At 40.2% G+C, this 19,092-nt stretch overlaps 2 protein-coding genes across 2 annotated transcripts in view; both read right to left on the bottom strand.

Annotated features, from left to right (window-relative positions):
• The window catches only part of stx3a (syntaxin 3a), a gene marked incomplete at both ends in the record, with an annotated part of 3,841 nt that extends 333 nt beyond the window's left edge, over positions 1–3,508 (bottom strand). The window contains 8 exons of the mRNA XM_080836996.1: positions 87–221; positions 322–395; positions 650–758; positions 860–930; positions 1,198–1,272; positions 1,546–1,645; positions 1,971–2,042; positions 3,479–3,508. Of these exons, the coding sequence (XP_080693122.1) occupies positions 87–221; positions 322–395; positions 650–758; positions 860–930; positions 1,198–1,272; positions 1,546–1,645; positions 1,971–2,042; positions 3,479–3,508 (666 nt within the window). The remainder of the gene's footprint in view (positions 1–86; positions 222–321; positions 396–649; positions 759–859; positions 931–1,197; positions 1,273–1,545; positions 1,646–1,970; positions 2,043–3,478) is intronic.
• A 3,726-nt stretch (positions 3,509–7,234) lies between these two features.
• ndufs8a (NADH:ubiquinone oxidoreductase core subunit S8a) lies at positions 7,235–18,770 on the bottom strand (the record flags this gene model as incomplete). Its single annotated transcript, XM_080836922.1, has 7 exons — positions 7,235–8,042; positions 8,210–8,338; positions 11,315–11,487; positions 11,680–11,769; positions 11,943–12,008; positions 12,163–12,220; positions 18,627–18,770. The coding sequence occupies 7 exons, from the start codon at positions 18,768–18,770 to the stop codon at positions 7,911–7,913; spliced, it is 792 nt and encodes a 263-aa protein (XP_080693048.1). The 3' UTR covers positions 7,235–7,910.
• Between the last annotated feature and the right edge of the window lie 322 nt (positions 18,771–19,092).

Genomic DNA, 19,092 nt, shown 5'->3' on the forward strand with positions numbered 1-19,092 from the left:
AACACTGCACTAGATGTCTAAAACATTCTAGTGAATCCAACAGCTATCTGACAAGATTTATCTAGCGGGATCCACGTCTGTGGTACCTGGTTCTCCACTAGCATGGCAATGTCCACAAACATGTCATGCAGCTCCTTTATGCTGCTCTCCAGACGCATGATGTCTTTATGTCGCGCTTCAATCTCACCCATCTGCTCCTTTGAGATGTTTGAAGCCATGATCTGCCAAAGGAACAAGCAACCAAGTTATACGCAGACAAACAAATAGATAGACAGATAGATAGACAGACACAGGCAAACATATGGACATAAATGAAACTACCCCAGCTGTGAACACAGCTGCATTACCGCCCTCCAGCATCTCCTCTAACTCCTCATCTGTGGTTTCTTTGCCCGCTGCGAAAAGAAAAGGTATGATGCATTCACACACATACACCACACCAGACACTTAAACATTCACTCTACACAGACACTCCTAATATAGAAGATGAAGGTAAAATCAGGTTGCCTATGTAGAACTAAGGCTTTGTTGGCCACAGATACACATCTGTAACTTTTTCAAGTCTACAGCCACTTGATAATACACCACACACAGAAACAAATGGAGGTAAAAAAAACTAACACTAAAGGAGTGCGGTGAAGGCACTCACTGATTTCAAGCTGTCTGGCAATGCGTCCTTTGCTTTTATCTCTGAATTCCATCTGTGCCTCATTGTACCTTGTCATCACTTCCACAAATTTTTTGGCCAGGATGGCATGCTGAAAAACAGAAGAAGCAGGTGATGGGACTCTAAGGCACACCAGTTTCATCCGTCCCTGTTCGTGGTTCAAATGTGGTGGTGTGTGGTTCCACTCCATACCTGAGACTTTTTTATCCTTAGGTCAGCTGACACTCTGTCCTCTGTGTTTGTCTCCAAACTCCTCTCAATGCCTGTCCACGCAAACAAGAAACCTCAACTATTACAGGCATGATGACAGATAGAGACTGAATAAGACTACAGTGAGTAATGGCACAGTGTTGATATATATATAGAACTGAGGCCAATTCAAGATCAGTTGTGAATAAGAAATTATTAGTCAAGTATCAGAGTATTCACACTGTTCCTGACACAAGGCTTTGGTAAACAAAAGACCAAAAAAAATCCAAAAAATAATGAGCAATGAGGCTGTGTAAATTGCAACTTGAAACAACACTGACTCTTCAGCTTATTGCGAGCATTGTTGGCCAGCTTCTTGATCTCATTGGTACGGGCTTCAATGTCATCTTGTGTCTCTGTGGAAGTTGACAGGAGAAAGGAGACATAAGAGAGGGGGACAAGGTAACGGCCTTGAGGACTTGGGAGAACAATGATTAAATGTAATGGTAGGAAGTGGAATCGTTATGGACTTTAAACGTGACTAACAGAAAACAGCATAGACAGAAAATGAATAGAAATTAATATGAAATAGAAAATAGAAAGACAGGGAGAGCAGCATGAGAGATTGACAGAAAGAGAGAGAAAAAAGAGATAGAGAGATATAGCAGTGATATGATGATGATGTTTACTCTGGTCAGATGTAGGAGCGGAGAGGATGACTGAGTACAGCTTCTTAATGTCCGTCACATTCTCATCTACCTTATCAATACTGTTGCGGATATCCTCAGCCTGAGGGTAAAATATGAACACGTGCACACAGACACATAAAGTCAAATGGTGGCTGGGAAACTGACATTGACACACAGTGAACACTTCTATAATGACCTATTGTTCAGCTTATCATTTCAAATAGTGTGTCAGTGTGAGCTAATTCCTTCATAGATGTATTCTGTTGTAATATTTAATATTTCATTAAAAAACATTGACATGGTTTTAGAAGTAATTTTTTGAATTTGTAACTTTGTGGAGTGCTCTGTACTGCATTATACTCTATTTGTACACAAGAGAGAAATTCAACTGTGGTGTGAATTCGCTAGCCTTCAGAAAACGTTACCTGGGAAAAGAACTCATCCATAAATGCCTCTTTCTCAACAGGAATCTCGACATCATCTGGCACTTCACATTTCTGTAAAGAGAAAAAAAGGGTATGTCATCCCAAGTACCAATGTTTCAGACATACAAGCCTCAAACACAATGAAACTCATAATACACCTGAACCTTCTCCATTTGTGCTTTAGTACATACTCTGATAATATTATTTGATGAGATGTTAATATCTTTCTTGATGGATTAGTACCATGAAAACAACATAATGAGTCAACATACAGTGCCCTCCACAAATATTGGCACCCCTAGTGAATATGAGCTAAACAGGCTATACAAAATATGTCTTTGCTGTTAATCCTCTTGGTTTTTCACTCAAAATATTCTCAAAAATCTTACCTTTTCATTGAAGTAAAATGATTGAAAGAAAAAAAAACTTTTGACATTAAATAAATATTTTCCCCCAAAACACTAGGGGTGCCAATATTTGTGGAGGGCACTGTATGTGTTCTGTAAGGTATAATTTTACAGTAATGTGGCACAGGTGAAGGGACTTGTAGCATTTTTCACTGAATATTCTGTTTGTGTGTGCATGTTAGGTCAAATGTTGAAGTTAAAAATAAATACATAGAGCTATCGAACATAGAACAACTATAATCAACATTGTATTTTGTTGTTATTTAAAGGCTCTGGTCATGGCAACAGCACCACGAACATATGACCATATGCACTAAAACAAACAGAGGAACAATCCTTTCATCTTAGTGTAATCAGTCCTGTCTCATACCCTTCCCCCTCATCCGGAATCCCCCAGTTAACCCCTCCCTTGACCTATCTCCATATCTCCGAGAGCGATTTGACCATCTCTGGTCCAACGGGCAATCTTGCGTTGGTGTGGGAAGTGGAAGTACGCCGTAGTCAGGCAGTAGCATGGCGTGTCACGCAGCTCACTTCAAAATAACCTCAAGACATGTGCGTGTCTTAATTTTTACTGTCACCTACGTGAGACCCGTACCGACACAAACTGCCATTTCACCACGATCCACTGAAAACTCGTTGGTGAGAGTGGTGCAAGGCGCACATTGAGACAGTGACCACCAATTCACAGCAAAAGCACCAACCACAACGTTTTTCTGCTAGGCTGTGTAGCCTACACCTGTAGTGCTCAACCCGAACTGCCCACCCAAAAATGGTTGAGTGATAACCAAAGGCCTCAGTGTTATAGCCCATAGTATGCTCCAATCAAAGTGTTTTGGTGAACTCAGGGGTCAAGTTAGTTATTGAATAATGCAGCCATCTTCATACCCCCGTTTATGAAGCCTTGGCAAGCGAACCCTATCATTTTATAAAAAGGCCGACTGGCACTTACCAAGGACTTTGACACAGGTGAAAGTGACGTAAAAGGCTACCGTTATCACCAGAATCTACAGCTTCAATAGTCTGCCACACAAGCTCTAGGCCTACTTAAACACATCTAAGGACATCAAGCAAAGTGTTGATGAAAATGATGCATCTTACCTCTTTCAGTTGTTCCAATCGATCCTTCATTTTGACGGCCTGGTGGGCACTTGTTGAGAAAGAATTTGTTATGAATGGCTATCCTAGCTAATTCAATCGCGGAGGCCTATGAATGTATCAATTCACTCTATTTATTCCAGTGAGGTGTAGTCATCCAACGCTTTCTGTAGAGAGGATGATTAGCAACAATCTATCAATGTTTTTTTTTTTTTAAGTTCCTCTGAAAACTCTGCTTTACACAGCACAGGTCCTGCAATATGGCTGCACCTACACAGAATCGTAGTTTACTAAGCCTATCCTCTCAAAGAGGATTAAGTCAACAGTTGTGTGCTGGACGACTAATCTCTCTGCCTCCGTCTTTTTCATTCTCCCGTCCCATGGGCTTCACTGTCACAGCTCACTTGGCACACTTCACGCATGCTCTATGCATGCAACCAGGTCTGCGTGTACAGGTGGATGCGCTCTTGGTGCCCTGAGCCGCTCCGCTAAATCTTTCAAACACTGCAAGTAAAGTGTGCAGTTCTCCGCCAGCTCCGTCCATTCACCATCACTTCATCATAATAACATTCAAATCGTTTTGGCTAAGACTTGTGAGCACTTGGCAAACATTCCAGCAAAGGTCCAAGTTCAGACCACATGGCCATAAAATACGACTCATTCAAGAAAACTAGATCCTCCAAGATCTAAGATCCTCCACTTAAGTCTGGACTGGCATATTTTTTTAACACGCTAAAGAAGCAAACGATAAACTAATGACACTGTAGATAATATCTACATAAATATCTGCAAAAATAAGTCGGGTGTACAAAATTCAACATCATTACGCATAGGTTTAAATATATTTATATATAGTTAATATGTCCAATGGTATATTCATAAAGCAATATAACTTTCATAAAGTAAATTATAATAAACATAAATTACATTTATGCCATACTTTGGCATAGTCATCAATTTGCTCCTTCATGAATTTGTATTTATTTATCTATCTATACTACACCAGTACCTTAACACATTACACAAATATGAATCTAAAGAAAAAAAAAATGGCGAAACCATTAACTGGCTTATTTAGGCTTTGGCATGTACAGATTCAACTTGTCCAACAAGATTAAATAGCTGGCTTACATTTACTGATTTTATTGATTTTCAACTCTCACAGTTCTTACGAAAAATGTTTTATATACCTTTGATATTATACCAGTAAATCAGACGGAATACATTATTGTCTCATTTGTGAATATTGCTTTGTAATGTTAGTGGTCAGGTGTTTACATTACACAAGGCATGATAGGCATTATAAATCCATTTTTACAGAAAATACTTTGTAAACTGTTGAATATAGCAAAGACAAACATTCTGAAGGTGATGGCATGTCTGACAATGGTCCTAAGGTTTCATGGGGTAGAAATCATCATCCTCGTCCGGTAGGACAGTTTCTGCTATAACCTGTGGATGCAAGAGATCTGTAAGATCTGACAAGATAGAGGAAGATGTTTGTGAGAAATTGTAGTGGACCTCAATTTTCCTTTCTCCAAAAAGACCCAAAAGAGAATACGGAGGCTCTTAAAACCTTATAAGCAAATAATTCTGTCTGCATGCAGGTGTGTGCATGTGTGGTGTATGCCTGTACTTCACTCTACTGTGAAGGAGGATTCAGAAAGCAACTTTTGTAAGTGAAGAGGAATATGATGAAGTGTGTGTGTGTGTGTGTGTGTGTGTGTGTTTAAGCACTCACTCCGGGTTCCTGCTCACATTAGGTTAAGCAATAATAAGATTCCTAAGGCTCTGATGAGTCAGGAAGCATTGATTACCTGCAGGTTCTTCTTGCTGTGGAAAACAATGGCTTTGGCTTTCACCTTCACTCCAACAGTTGCTTGGATGGTGAGACAGATGGAGGCTATGTGAATTCCTCACAGATAAGGCTTTTGAACCATAAACTTGAGGATATTTCACAACTAATGAGAGCTGCATCACCAACATGGTGCGAAATGCAAAATACTCAACAACATACAGTGCCCTCCACAATTATTGGCACCCTTAGTGAATGTGACCAAAACAGGCCATGAAAAAATATGTCTTGTGCTGTTTACCTCTTTAAATTAACAAAAAAATAACCTTTTCATTGACGTAAAAATATTGAAAGAAAGCAAAATGTTTCATCTGACCATATTACTCTATAATAAAAGTCTGTCTTACATTTGGCAAACTGTAGGCAAGTAAGTTTGTTGTTGATTGACAGCAGAGGCTTTTTTCTGGCAACCCTACAAAACAACTTGTGGTGATGTAGGTGGCGTCTAATGGTAATTCTGGAGACTTTCTGACCCCAGGACTCAACTAACCTCTGAAATTCTCCAGCTGTGATCCTTGGAGATTATTTTGCCAGTCAAACCATTCTCCTCACAGTGTGTGGGGTCAATTTACAGACAGGTCCTCTTCCAGGCTGATTCCTTACATCTCCTGACACTTTGAACTCCTTAACTATTGCCGGTTTTTCAAACTGTTTAGATATTTTCTTATATCCCTATATCCGGGTTTCAGCAGCTCCAAAACTTTTTGTTGCACTTCGTCAACGTGTTCTTTTGTGTCTTTCCCATCTTGATAAATGACTAGGGGTATTTGGCCTGTCATCTCATATTTATACCAATGTGAAGCAGGAAATCATGGTTGACCATTAAAGAGTTCCTAATCAAACAGGTGAACTTAAAAATGTAAAACATGACTGGTAATATACTTCAGTTAGATTTTAATTATAAGATTTTCTAGGGGTGCCAATAATTGTGGCACCCATGTTTTGAAGAAAAATATTTAGTTTAATGCAAAAAAAAAAAAAGTTCAATATTTTTACTTAAATGAACAGGTAGGATTTTTATGAATATTTTCAGTGAATGACCAAAAGGATACAGAGCAAAGATGTATTTTTTTTTTCATAGCCTGTTTTGGTCACATTCACTAAGGGTGCCAATAATTGTGGAGGGCATTGTATTTCTTTTCAAATTCTCTTGTTGCATGTATCTTGACAAAAGTGGTCTTTAGCGTTCCTCCATCTCACATCAAAACAAGCTGTGTGAGCATAACAGAGACTCGGTACAGAAAAATCACATTGTAGCGTAGCAAGACTTTTCTTTCGTTTTCTCTTTGCCATTTTTTAAACACAGGCACGCGTTCAGACGCTGATACAGAATGGCAAGTGGATTGGGATCTTATTACACAGACATAACACACAGGGCGATGCCGTGCAAGAACGCTCACACACACTCCTCTGGGCCATTTAGCTATAGAGTGAAGCTTTATCATTAACAGAAAATGCACGCTGACATTGATATAAGGGGAGCATGAATACTTTCTACATCTTCTACATTGTAATTCAAACGTCTTGTATCAATTAAAGTACCATATAACAATGATGGGCTTAGTCTCATACAAATAATAATTATATCTCGGTCTAACCTTAATTATGTATGAAACTGACACATTTTAAATGTTAGTTACCAACACTCTACAGTAGCCCAAGACAGAAAATGCAGTAAACAAAGTGGGTTATTTCAATAAGTGTTTAATTTGCCTAATCGATCATGTGATGTCAATGCTAACAATGAACAATTCTGACTGACCCATTTTCAGTTCTTACATTAGAATCATGTCATTAATATGAAGGCTGAAAGTAACAAAAATCCACAATGGAACAACATCCGTAACCAAATATTGTGTGATACAAACAAGTTTACAGAGCTGAAAAGAAAACACAGCAGACTGTTTGAAAACTTAGGACAGAACATTAATTTAATCATTTCCTTTAGGGTTCACAAGTATTTAATCTCTGTACAATTCTCCAGACAAACGCATACATTTTTATTTATGTATTAGGAAGGCAATCATATGTAGCATTAACTGAATAACACACTTCCGATACCTCCTACTTACTGTAGTAGGGTGGATACAGATAGGGAGAAGGTTGAGGGATATTGGCTGCCTTGCTGTGAAGAATAAGTTGCTGTGTTATGATCCACCCATCTCCCTTGAGGAGCACACCTTGTTGCAAAGATTAAACACCCACCCAAAGTCAACCAAAATGCATTAAAGTCGAGTCAGAGGCTGTTACTGAAACAGACTGTGTTTACATGGGGTGAGGTTCAGGTGTGGGTGGTCCAGAACTTTGGGTTGCCTCTATAAGATAGTCATGAGAAGGGCTTGTGTGTAAGTATGTGTTTGTCCAGGTCTGTCAGAGGGTGTGGTAGAGCCAAGTCACAGGGAGTCTAAGTGAGTCCATTATAGAGTGTGTGTGTACATGTATGAATCTGCAATGGTTCTAGTCACTGTCAGTTACCATCCCTTTGTAGTCAGTCAGTGTGCATCAAATCAATCTTTGCGTTTGTGTATATGCATGTGTGTATGCATGTGTGTGTGTTTGTATGTGTACACGCATGTCTGTTTATCTGTATAGGTAGTCGGCCTGAATGTTGGCAGCAATCTCGGCCTCCCACTTGTCTCCATTATTGAGCAGTTTCTCCTTGTTGTACAGCAGCTCTTCGTGAGTTTCTGTGGAGAACTCAAAGTTGGGTCCCTGAGAAAAACATACAAAGGAAATTAATTAATTAGTAAATATTACAAAGGAGGGGGGGGGGAAGACCTCCTGTAAAGAATTTCACAAGAATTCCCATTACCAATTCCGATGTCTAATACAACAAGCAGACATTAATGGCTGCAGTGCTCTGCTGGGTTAAGTCTCACCTCCACAATGGCGTCCACAGGGCATGCCTCCTGACAGAAGCCACAGTAGATACATTTGGTCATGTCTATGTCATAGCGTGTTGTCCGCCGGCTGCCGTCAGAACGGGGCTCAGCCTCAATCGTGATTGCCTGGGAGAGGAGGAAGACTCAAGTGTCAAGTTCGGTCGTCAGCGGGAAACTATCCATCCCTAGTGTTTTGAAACGACCTTGAGTTCTAGTAGAAACCAAAGACACACTAGTGCAGGGGTTTTCAACCGGGGGTCCGCGGCGGTATTGCAGGGGGTCCGCGATTAAAAAAAAATAAAAATGATTTGCTTTGATATTTCAACACATTTCCAGATTACTCTTGAAAATGTCTGAAATAAGAAAAATATGTCTAAAATAATATAAAGGAGATTCACGCTGACAGAATGTAGCCTTGCACCTATTCAGTCGATGGTAGCCTGTGCTTTGCTGATGTAAATGCATTGCGTTCGTAAAGTCACGCCATACCGGATTATTCATAACGTACAGTCTCGCGTGCATAGCCTACGAGTACTTTTTAAGTTTAGTCGAAAAAGTAAAACTTTTGGTGAACGACTGAAGTTATCTACTGTCCTTAGCTAACATTTCACTCTAACGTGGAGTAAGCTGGTCAGAAGCACCAATGGATCGGTGTTTAGTGAGGAGAGAGACAGGCTGCCAAGACAGAAGTACACCTTCACAGGATACAGGGAAACAAAGCCAACAAAGAAAAAACAATGAGGAATACATCAAATACGGATTTACAGTGATGATAGCCAGAGCAGGAGAGGAGGTACCACTGTGTTTCGTGTGTTCAACATTACTGTCAACTGAAGCTATGAAGCCGTTGAGACTATTGCAGCATATGGAGACGTATTACGTTTTCTTGAATGCCAAGCTTATTGAGTACATGCAACAGATGTTGCGTGATTTTCATATGACTTAAGTTCTAAATAAGTTGCCAGACAGAATTTCCAGAGCTTGCTGCAAAAGCAATGAGGTGTATTTTGCAAACTTTCAAACTACATGTGTGAGAGCATTTTTTTTTGCGTACTTGAAGAATAAGTACAGGGCAAGAGAATGATATGAGACTGTCGTTGTCTACCATTTCGCCATGAATAGACAGGCTGTGTGGACTTCACCATGCCCAGTAGGCATGGGAAGATTCACCGATGCGCATCGGAAAATCGATACGACGTGTAAGATGCAGTTGCATCGATTTGCAAACGTCTGCATCGGTAAAAAGTGCACATAAACTCGAGATGCATCGTATCAAAATTATCTGCATCGATACAAACCGATTATTATCTATTATTATAACTTTTTAGAAACGTGTCTCTGAGTTTCAGTTGTGTTTCTATCCCTACCCCTCTAGTCTCGGCTCAAGGCTCGCGCGAATAGGCGTGTCCAAACAAACGTGCTTTCTAAAAAAGCCGGCAGCCAGTCAGATAGCGCGTTAGCATGGAGGAAAACGAAACGGAGGTAATACATTCGGTTGTGGGCTTTAAGTCTACGGTATGGAAAGATTTTGGCTTCTACAAACGAGATCTTTCTTAAAAAGAACTTGAAAAAGACCCATCTGGGTTAAGTGTTTGGATTCACTTGTCTTAATTTCCAGATGGGGAACTGTTACTCCCTTGTTATGGCCATTTGTTCATAATGATGAATCATATTACAGTGCATGGAGATAATGAGTATACCCCTTTTGAAAAGTAACATTATGAACTATATTTGAATAAGTACACGTGTTATTTCCAAAATGTGCACTGAGTAAATGGAAAAAATGTCACCTAAGTTACATTATTAACCTTACTTTGTTCATCAGATATTGTATGCACATTTTGGGCATAACATTTACCTATGCACATTTTGGAAATAACTTGTGCTTATTAAAATGTTGTTCAAAATGTTACTTTTCAAATGGGGTGTACTCATCAATGGTGTGCATTGTATATTTTGGGGAAAATGCAATATGTTCCTGTTAATGCTTTCCTATTAGTTTTTATAGTGGATGGAATCTCCTGGCCTGCACCTTTTTGTATTAGCCCATTTTATTTGGTTTACCTCATGTATAAACGTAAAGCACTTTTAAAGGCTTAAATGGAAAACATGCCTTTGTGTAGGGCTTAAATTGTTCTACAACATGCACTAAAGAGAAATCTGAATTTTTGTTAAAGGTTACACTTGTATCCTAAAGTTCCAGAGACCTACAATTAATTACTCTCTAAGTTGTATTTCCTTTGTTTCAAAATAAGGCACAGCCAGCTTTAATGCTTCAAGTGCCATAACTTGAACTATGTATTCCATGGTGTACTTTTCTTCTGCATTGCATCGCATCGTATTGTATCGCATCGTATCGTATCGCACTTTAGAATTAGATCGTACTGTATCGCACCGGATCGCAGGAGGTAGGAGAATCGTATCGTATCTTATCACTGGTAATTCCATGAATCTTGAATGTATCGAATCGTTGGTAGTGTATCGAGATGTGTATCGTATCGCCTTGATGGTGAAGATTCCTATCCCTAATGCCCAGATATTACACTGACAGGTCTCCCCTCTCCCCACACATGCACGAACGCACACACACACGCACGCGCGCAGGCATATCAGGGGGCCGCGGATTATTTTCTAATCAGAATGGTGGTCCCTGGGACAAAACCAGTTGAAAACCCCTGCACTAGTGTAATCAGAGAGTTTATTTATTATGGCAAAATAATTTAAAGACACTCGAGATTGTAATGTAGATATAATTATATAGTAACTCAGTAGAAATTCAACCACAAAATTAAAACCTCCTGTTGTTTGCAGAAAAAATTACAGTAATTTCCATGAAATGCATGAAGACCATAAGGGTAAAAACAAGATCTGAGCAGATCTGAGTAAACGTACTTGTTTGATACAAACTTGTATTGATGTGTTTTGAGGCAAAACTCCAGAAAGATTGCAGCATTAATGAGTGTGAATGCATCTAAACCTACACAACCTACTCCACTATTGAAACAGTATTTTACTGCACAACAGCTACCACAATGTAACATTAACAAAACAACAAAAACGTGATACAAATTAGGTGGTCAAAGATGTTGAGCTGCAGTTTACCTGTGCTGGACAGATGGCTTCACACAGTTTGCAGGCAATGCAGCGCTCCTCTCCTGAAGGGTACCTACGCAGTGCATGCTCACCACGGAAGCGGGGGGACAAGGGCCCCTTCTCAAACGGGTAGTTTATCGTAGCTGGCTCCCTGAACAAGTAGCTCATGGTCATGCCCAAACCTACAGAGAAAGAAAAACATCAAAATATTTATGCACATCTGTAACAACTTATAAGAAAAGGAAGTATGAAAACAGAACCTTAAACCTTTATCTCCATATAATGGCAGGACCAGGATGAGTGAGGTCGATAACCATGAAGGGATGAGATTCTGACACACAAATACAGCCTGGTGTTGTAACATGAGGCCTCACCTCGGAAGAGCTCGGTCCACAGAAGGGTCTGAGCTGCACGATCGGTGATGGACTTCATGTCTGTGGCAACCTCCTGAGCATTGACATACTCTGAGAGAGAAAGACAGAGTCAATGGAAAGGAACCGAATGGAAAGCCATTGTTGAAAAAGCAGAGTGACAAACATCAAAGTTTGTATACATTTCCAGTGATTTTTTTGTGTCATAATAGTAACAGATGCTACAGGTTTATGCTGTGCAGGAAACTGTCTACAGTCATACTTACTGAATCCCTCCCTTTGAGCTGAGAGGCTAATGGGACGTACTATACTGTGGCTGAGGGCCAAAGCGCCTAGGGAAAGAAGATGTTTCACAAAATGAAGTGAGGAGAAGGCATTTATAACAGTGGTGCTATGCAAAGGTGTTTCATGCAAACAACACGTTTGCTAAAATATTTGTATTCTTTTCCATCTAATCTTTAATCATTAGCATGGTGCCTAACTTACCCGGCCTGGACACGGAGTACAGCACACGTAACGTCGCAGACATCACGCCTGGAAAACGCTGAGAAAAAGAGACAAGTTAATGTCATACTGAGGGAAAGGAACCTTACAGTACAAGACAACAAGTCTAGATCATGACAACAAATAAAGCATCAAACTAGTCTTGATGTTTATATAGCATTATATCAATTTAACCTACCGGTGACGCCTGAAGCCATTGGCTTGACCTACATGTTTGCGGTCATGTTTACAGAAAGCAGCAACTTCTCTTACAGAAAAAGATCAGCTAGTTACTAACTTTCTTCATTAAACAATCCAGTCCAAGGGGGTGGGAGGGTTTGTGGGGGGTAGCCCCCTTGGGGGTACGAACCCAGGATAGGGTAAGGGGAGGAATTGGATATGAACTCAGGTTAGAGTAAGGTAAGGGGTTGGGGGCAATGTTCCCTCTATTTTTTTTCAGCACTGAGCAAATATTTTGTACTCTGAGCGCACATTTCAGCACTGTGAGCAATTCGTAAACCACGCGACCTGACGAAAATGAACACGAGCCTGTGTTAGCCATAGGTTTCCAAAGAGATGACCGCAAATGCATCAATATGTCTACAAGGTTGCTATTTATTCAATATCCTTTATAATGGCTGGACTTTGGAACATTTTAATGATGGTGTTTTACCAGTCAGTTTAGTTAAACTTAAAGGATCTTTGGTTGAAAATAAATAAGGTTTAGGGAGGTTATGACTGGTTCACTGGTTATGAATGATAATGATTATATACGTGTATATACAGCCGCGGAAAAAATTAAGAGACCACTTCAAAATTATCAGCTTCTCTGGTTTTACTATTTATTGGTATGTGTTAAAGCAAAATGTACATTTTAGTTTTATTCTATAACCTACTGGCAACATTCCTACCAAATTTCAAATAAAAATATTGTCATTTAGATCATTTATTTGCAGAAAAATGACAATTGGTCAAAATAGCAAAAAAGATGCAGTGTCTTCAGATCTCGAATAATGCAAAGAAAACAAGCTCATATTCATTTTAAAGCTACACAATACTAATGCTTTAACTTAGGAAGAGTTCAGAAATCAATATTTGGTGGAATAACCTTGATTTAAAATCACAACTTTCATGTGTCTTGGCATGCTCTCCACCAGTCTTTCACATTGCCGTTGGGTGACTTTATGCTACTCCTGGCGCAAGAATTCAAGCAGCTCGGCTTCTTTTCATGGCTTGTGACCATCCATCTTCCTCTTGATCACATTTCAGAGTTTTTTTTATGGGATTTAGGTCTCGAAATTGGGCTGGCCATGACAGGGTCCTGATCTGGTGATACTCCATCCACACCTTTACTGGCCTGGCTATGTGGCATGGAGCATTGCCCTGCTGGAAAAAACACTTCTCAGAGTTGGGGAACATTGTCAGAGCAAAAGGAAGCAAGTTTTTCTTCCGGGACAACGTTGTACTTTGCCTGGCTGAGGTTTGTAAAAGACCATAAGGATTGAACCAAAGCCGACTGGAGGGTCTCCTAGTTCGTCTTCTCTGATGAGTCCAATTTCACAGTAGGTTCAAGACTCTGTGGCTTGTAGGCCTCTCCAGGTCTCCGTCTAACCATCAGACGACCATGTGTTGGGCAAAGCTGAAAATTGGACTCATTAGAGAAGACGAACTAGGAGACCCTCCAGTCCGCTTTGGTTCAATCCTTATGGTCTTTTACAAACCTCAGCCAGGCAAAGTACAACGTTGTCCCGGAAGAAAAACTTGCTTCCTTTTGCTCTGACAATGTTCCCCAACTCTGAGAAGTGTTTTTTCCAGCAGGGCAATGCTCCATGCCGCACAGCCAGGCCAGTAAAGGTGTGGATGGAGTATCACCAGATCAGGACCCTGTCATGGCCAGCCCAATTTCGAGACCTGAATCCCATAAAAAAAACTCTAAAATGTGATCAAGAGGAAGATGGATGGTCACAAGCCATGAAAAGAAGCCGAGCTGCTTGAATTCTTGCGCCAGGAGTAGCATAAAGTCACCCAACGGCAATGTGAAAGACTGGTGGAGAGCATGCCAAGACACATGAAAGTTGTGATTTTAAATCAAGGTTATTCCACCAAATATTGATTTCTGAACTCTTCCTAAGTTAAAGCATTAGTATTGTGTAGCTTAAAAATGAATATGAGCTTGTTTTCTTTGCATTATTCGAGATCTGAAGACACTGCATCTTTTTTGCTATTTTGACCAATTGTCATTTTTCTGCAAATAAATGATCTAAATGACAATATTTTTATTTGAAATTTGGTAGGAATGTTGCCAGTAGGTTATAGAATAAAACTAAAATGTACATTTTACTTTAACACATACCAATAAATAGTAAAACCAGAGAAGCTGATAATTTTGAAGTGGTCTCTTAATTTTTTCCGCGGCTGTATATATATATATATATATATATATATACACACACAAAATAAAAGTATCCAAGGTGTTTAGTCATTTCTCAGCAGGTACAACATTTAAGTAGAACTTCATTGAAAGAAAAATGCTAATGCAGTGCTTTACAATAAATATAGTGATTATGGTGTATTTTTTCCTAAAGGTAGCCTTTATAAATAATTTAATAACTGGAGTGGTTTGCAACAAACTAAGCTACAAAACATGTAATTTGAATTACATTGAGGGAGCTAGGCCTATCTGGCTGTGTGGCTCATCTTGTCTGCAGGCCTATGGAAGACACACCTTTCTGACTAAACATATGTCAAAATGTTGTTGCAGTTATCAAGATCACTTTGAATAGGGCCTAATAGGTCTAATTGAAAATATTGGAAATTTCTACCTCAAATCTTCTCGCCTCACGATTTTGTCTTCGTGGCATTCATTAGACTGAAACCGCGTTCACAGTCGGTGCTAGATGCTTGGAATGTGCCACAAATGTCAAGAAGTTGTACCAGATCTGGAAAATGCTCACTTTTCAGCGACCACCTTTTTTTTCAATAACCGTGAACTTGAATTCGACAAATGTGTCCCGGGACCGCATATTATGCTTCCTCCAGAAGCGCTTCAAACCTTTTCGCAAGATTGGTCACGTCATTCAGCCCATGATCAAATTTACTAACTGCACGATCCAACGTGTCCGGCTCAAAGGAAGCCCACTCAGCTCTAGCCTGGGTGCCATCCGTTTTGTACTCGCTCAACTGATTGCTGCCTTCTCGCTGAACAAACTTTTTAACTCGGCTCAGGGAAGCGGGCATCCAAGTGCTCACAAACTTTAAGGACAAACAGAATAATGTCACTTTTGTTCACTGCATGTTTTCCCACGAGCGAACTCTTTTCGCGTTTGCCTCCGAGCATATGTAAATATGTCAAAGTTTTATCCTACCTGAGTCAGTTTGGAGTTTGGACTATTTCATCTAGTTGCTCATGTTTTAAACTTTAGGCAGACCTTTTTCTGGTGCACCTGCTCTGCCTTTTCTTTTCGCCATGGTAGCCTATAACTGCTGGAGCAGAGCCGGCAAGAGAGCTAAAGGAAATGTTGTATGTAAACATTCTAACGCACATCCGGCTTGGTTGTCAGATATGTCAGTATGTTAAATGTTGAATATCTAGCATACATCCCCTTTGATGCTCAGATTTTTAAACCTTAAAAAAAAATCATTTATGCCGTCTGAAAAATGTGCGCTGTCTGAAAAATCTATTGCGCGACCTCTTCGACTGGCCTGCGCGGCCGCAGCTTAGAGGGAACATTGGTTGGGGGTGGGAAAAACCCCCAAGATTACAAACCCTGGTCACCCTTGGCACCCAAACATCTTGCAACAACAGGCTTCTTTACTTAATACAGGTAATTCACATGTCCCTAAATAGTCTGTGATTACTTCAGCCATAACCACTGGCTCGCCTTTTCAGCACCCTCAGACAACTCCTTTAAAGGACCGTCCTTGAAAACCAAAATACATTGGTCTTGTGTGTGCTTGCCAACCCCATTCCCTCGCTTCCACTAGCAGTTCTGCGTGACTGGTCTCATAGCAGTCACAACAATACACTGTGGAACTTGAAGTCACCTTCCGACATCAGTCAGTAATCTCCAATCCCGCACTTTGTTAGTACTGCTTGAACATGCCTGGTTTTCCACTTTTCTGTCCCTTTCATACAAAAGAAATTCTACTGTCCCTGTCATTAACAGGGAAATATTTAACCTCAACTTGTCTATCATCAACAATTACACCAATGACTTTAAAACCTCTTTATGTTTCCACGTGTAGCACCACTGGGTCAAGCTAGTTTTACAACCAGGTAAAATATGTTCCAATGAGTCAACACCCAAACACAACTTACAGCCTCTATCTTCACCCACCATCTGACTGAGATTCTGTAGAGTTGGGAGGAAGTGGCTTCAACAATTAATTGAATGTGGTTAGCATCTGTCAAGCTAAGAAGGCACCGGATGCCTAAAAGAGCCCGGGTGACGTAATGTTGATTCTTGAGTGACAGTTTCTATGCCAACGTTAGCATTACGTACCCGGTCACCGCGTACCCCGCATCTATATTGCTAATAGCAATTCCTCCTTTTGTGCGACAATATTAAGCGACTAAAAAGTAGCTGATGGCTTTCGAACAACTCTTGAGACTCTCTGACTGATAGCCAAAAAGTGTCGGGGTACAAAGTGTCCGTTTAGGCACAATATTAAGCGACTAAAAAGTTTTAGCTACACCTGCCTGATGGTATTCTGTAAGTTAGCAATGTCCGCTAGCATATCAAAGCTAGCAATCCCCCGTTGTTCTTTAGTAAAATGTTGTGCAAACAATGCCCTGTTTTGTTCAAATGTAACTGTGGGTGCCGTCAGATATGTCTAAAAATCACAACACATTAAGGAGTGTCTTAATTTAAGCACAACAACAGATTAATAGCTTCAAGCTAACAAGACACTAGCACGAGCTAGCTAGCTGATGGAATGTGCTTACTTTGATACATACATTTGATTTATATAAACTAGCGAATCAACAACTTTCCTACCAAAGTCAAACATCAAATGGTTGTTTTGGTTGGTTTATTGTAGGTCAAATACAAGCAAGCCGGTCTCAGGTAGCGAAGTTCAATGCAATATGCTCTGAAGTAAATCGCGTTATGAGCGATAAAGACCCGGGTGACGTATTGGCGTTGGCATAGCAACTGTCACTTAAGAGGCGTTCGAAAGTCAACATTACATCACCCGGGCTCTTTTAGGCATCCGGTGCCTTTTTAGCTTGACACATCCATAGCCAACTATTCTCTCCAACTGATGATAACCTTCTCAACTTCATGTCAGTTCATCCACTGCCTTTGCTTTGACTGAGAACCCTGTGCTGCTCGTCTAGTTTCCTCTTCTTGCTTGCGAAAAAAGGTGGTAAACAACGGTCTGCTCTCCAGCAATGTAGCCTTACCCCTGGCTTTCCGACTGGCACCAGCCTGTGCTGGTCCACTCAGCATCTGCCTAATGATATTCCTAAACTGTGTTGCCCCATGTAAACCGCTTCCTGAGGATTCCATTTTTACCCTGTTACCACCACTGGAGCAGTGGCCCTATAAAGTCTTCTCCAGGCTGGTTTCAGTACAGTTCAACTCCTCCACCAAGCTAGTCCGAAATTAATTTACCATACAATGCTACAGTATTTAAACAATGTGGCACCCTAATCCATATCCAAGTTGAAACGTTCATACAACAAAAAAACAAGTGGTTTACGTTCTAACTCAATACAAGACAAATTTCAATTGTTTTGGTCCCTAGTGAAAATCTGGACTCAAAAAGATCTAAACAAAAAATAGGGCCTAGACTTTAAAATCGCCCTCTAAGCACAGAATTGAGCATTAACCATTCTAAAAGGCACACACGTACAGCATTATGGGCAAATAACACTAACACTAACACTTACACACACACACACACACACACACACACACACACACACACACACACACACACACACACACGTCCGTCTCCCTTGCACAATACAATACTAGAAAAACAACGAGACATCACTAATCGACTTTCTCTAGCTATTATATTTAAATATGCTGTGTCTGGCTAATCAACAGTCTTCTTCGGGTTAGCTGGCTAACCTTGGCTATGGTAATCAACGTCACTTAAGGACACTAGATACATCACCAGTTAAAAACACCAAACTGACGTTGACCTTCTCCTACTACTAATGTATCACAGACTATAGTAAAGGATTCCCGCCTTATTCACTAAGTCATAATTTTCCTAGCGTTTTACTTAACCTTTTAGCTGAATTTGCATGTGACAGAGAGTCTAAACTTATGTAGTGTTAGCCAGCTATGCTAAGCTAAAATCTCAAGGACTTTCAATGACTGGCATGCTACCAATTGTTTTACTAAATAAAATAGCAGAAGCCCTGTGAATGTTTCAAAAACAACAAAGAACCACATTCATACACGGCATCTCTTATGTGGTGGTTCCAGACATTTTAAATGCAATGAACTCACCGGGTTGTCGCTATTTGGCCTTCTTAACCAGAACAGCGGACGATTCGGGAAGTGCACAATATGAGTACAGGATATGACGACAAATTGCTTACTTGAACAATGTCCGACTTGCCCACTTGACTCTTTCGACATGTTGGCTAGCATAGACTTTGTCAGGATACTATGGTTTACACCGGTCAGTCAGGCACCACACAAAATGACACTGCCACATATCTTAAAATACTCTAAAATAATAAGACATTATTATATTACAAAAAAATAATAATATCCCAAATAAAACATTCTATCCTCCAGCTTAGTTACGCCTGTTTATCTGCAACTCCAAAGTGCTTACAGTAGGTTTTACAAATTCAAAATCAGTGAGGCAGCATCATTTTAATTGCAGTAGATGATGTAGCCTAGGTGATGTTGCAGTGACATAGACTGTGTGCAGGATTCTACTAAAGATTTTAGAATACTGCCTCAA

The sequence above is a fragment of the Sprattus sprattus genome, assembly GCF_963457725.1.
Source record: "Sprattus sprattus genome assembly, chromosome: 4".
In the NCBI taxonomy this organism is placed as follows: domain Eukaryota; kingdom Metazoa; phylum Chordata; class Actinopteri; order Clupeiformes; family Clupeidae; genus Sprattus; species Sprattus sprattus.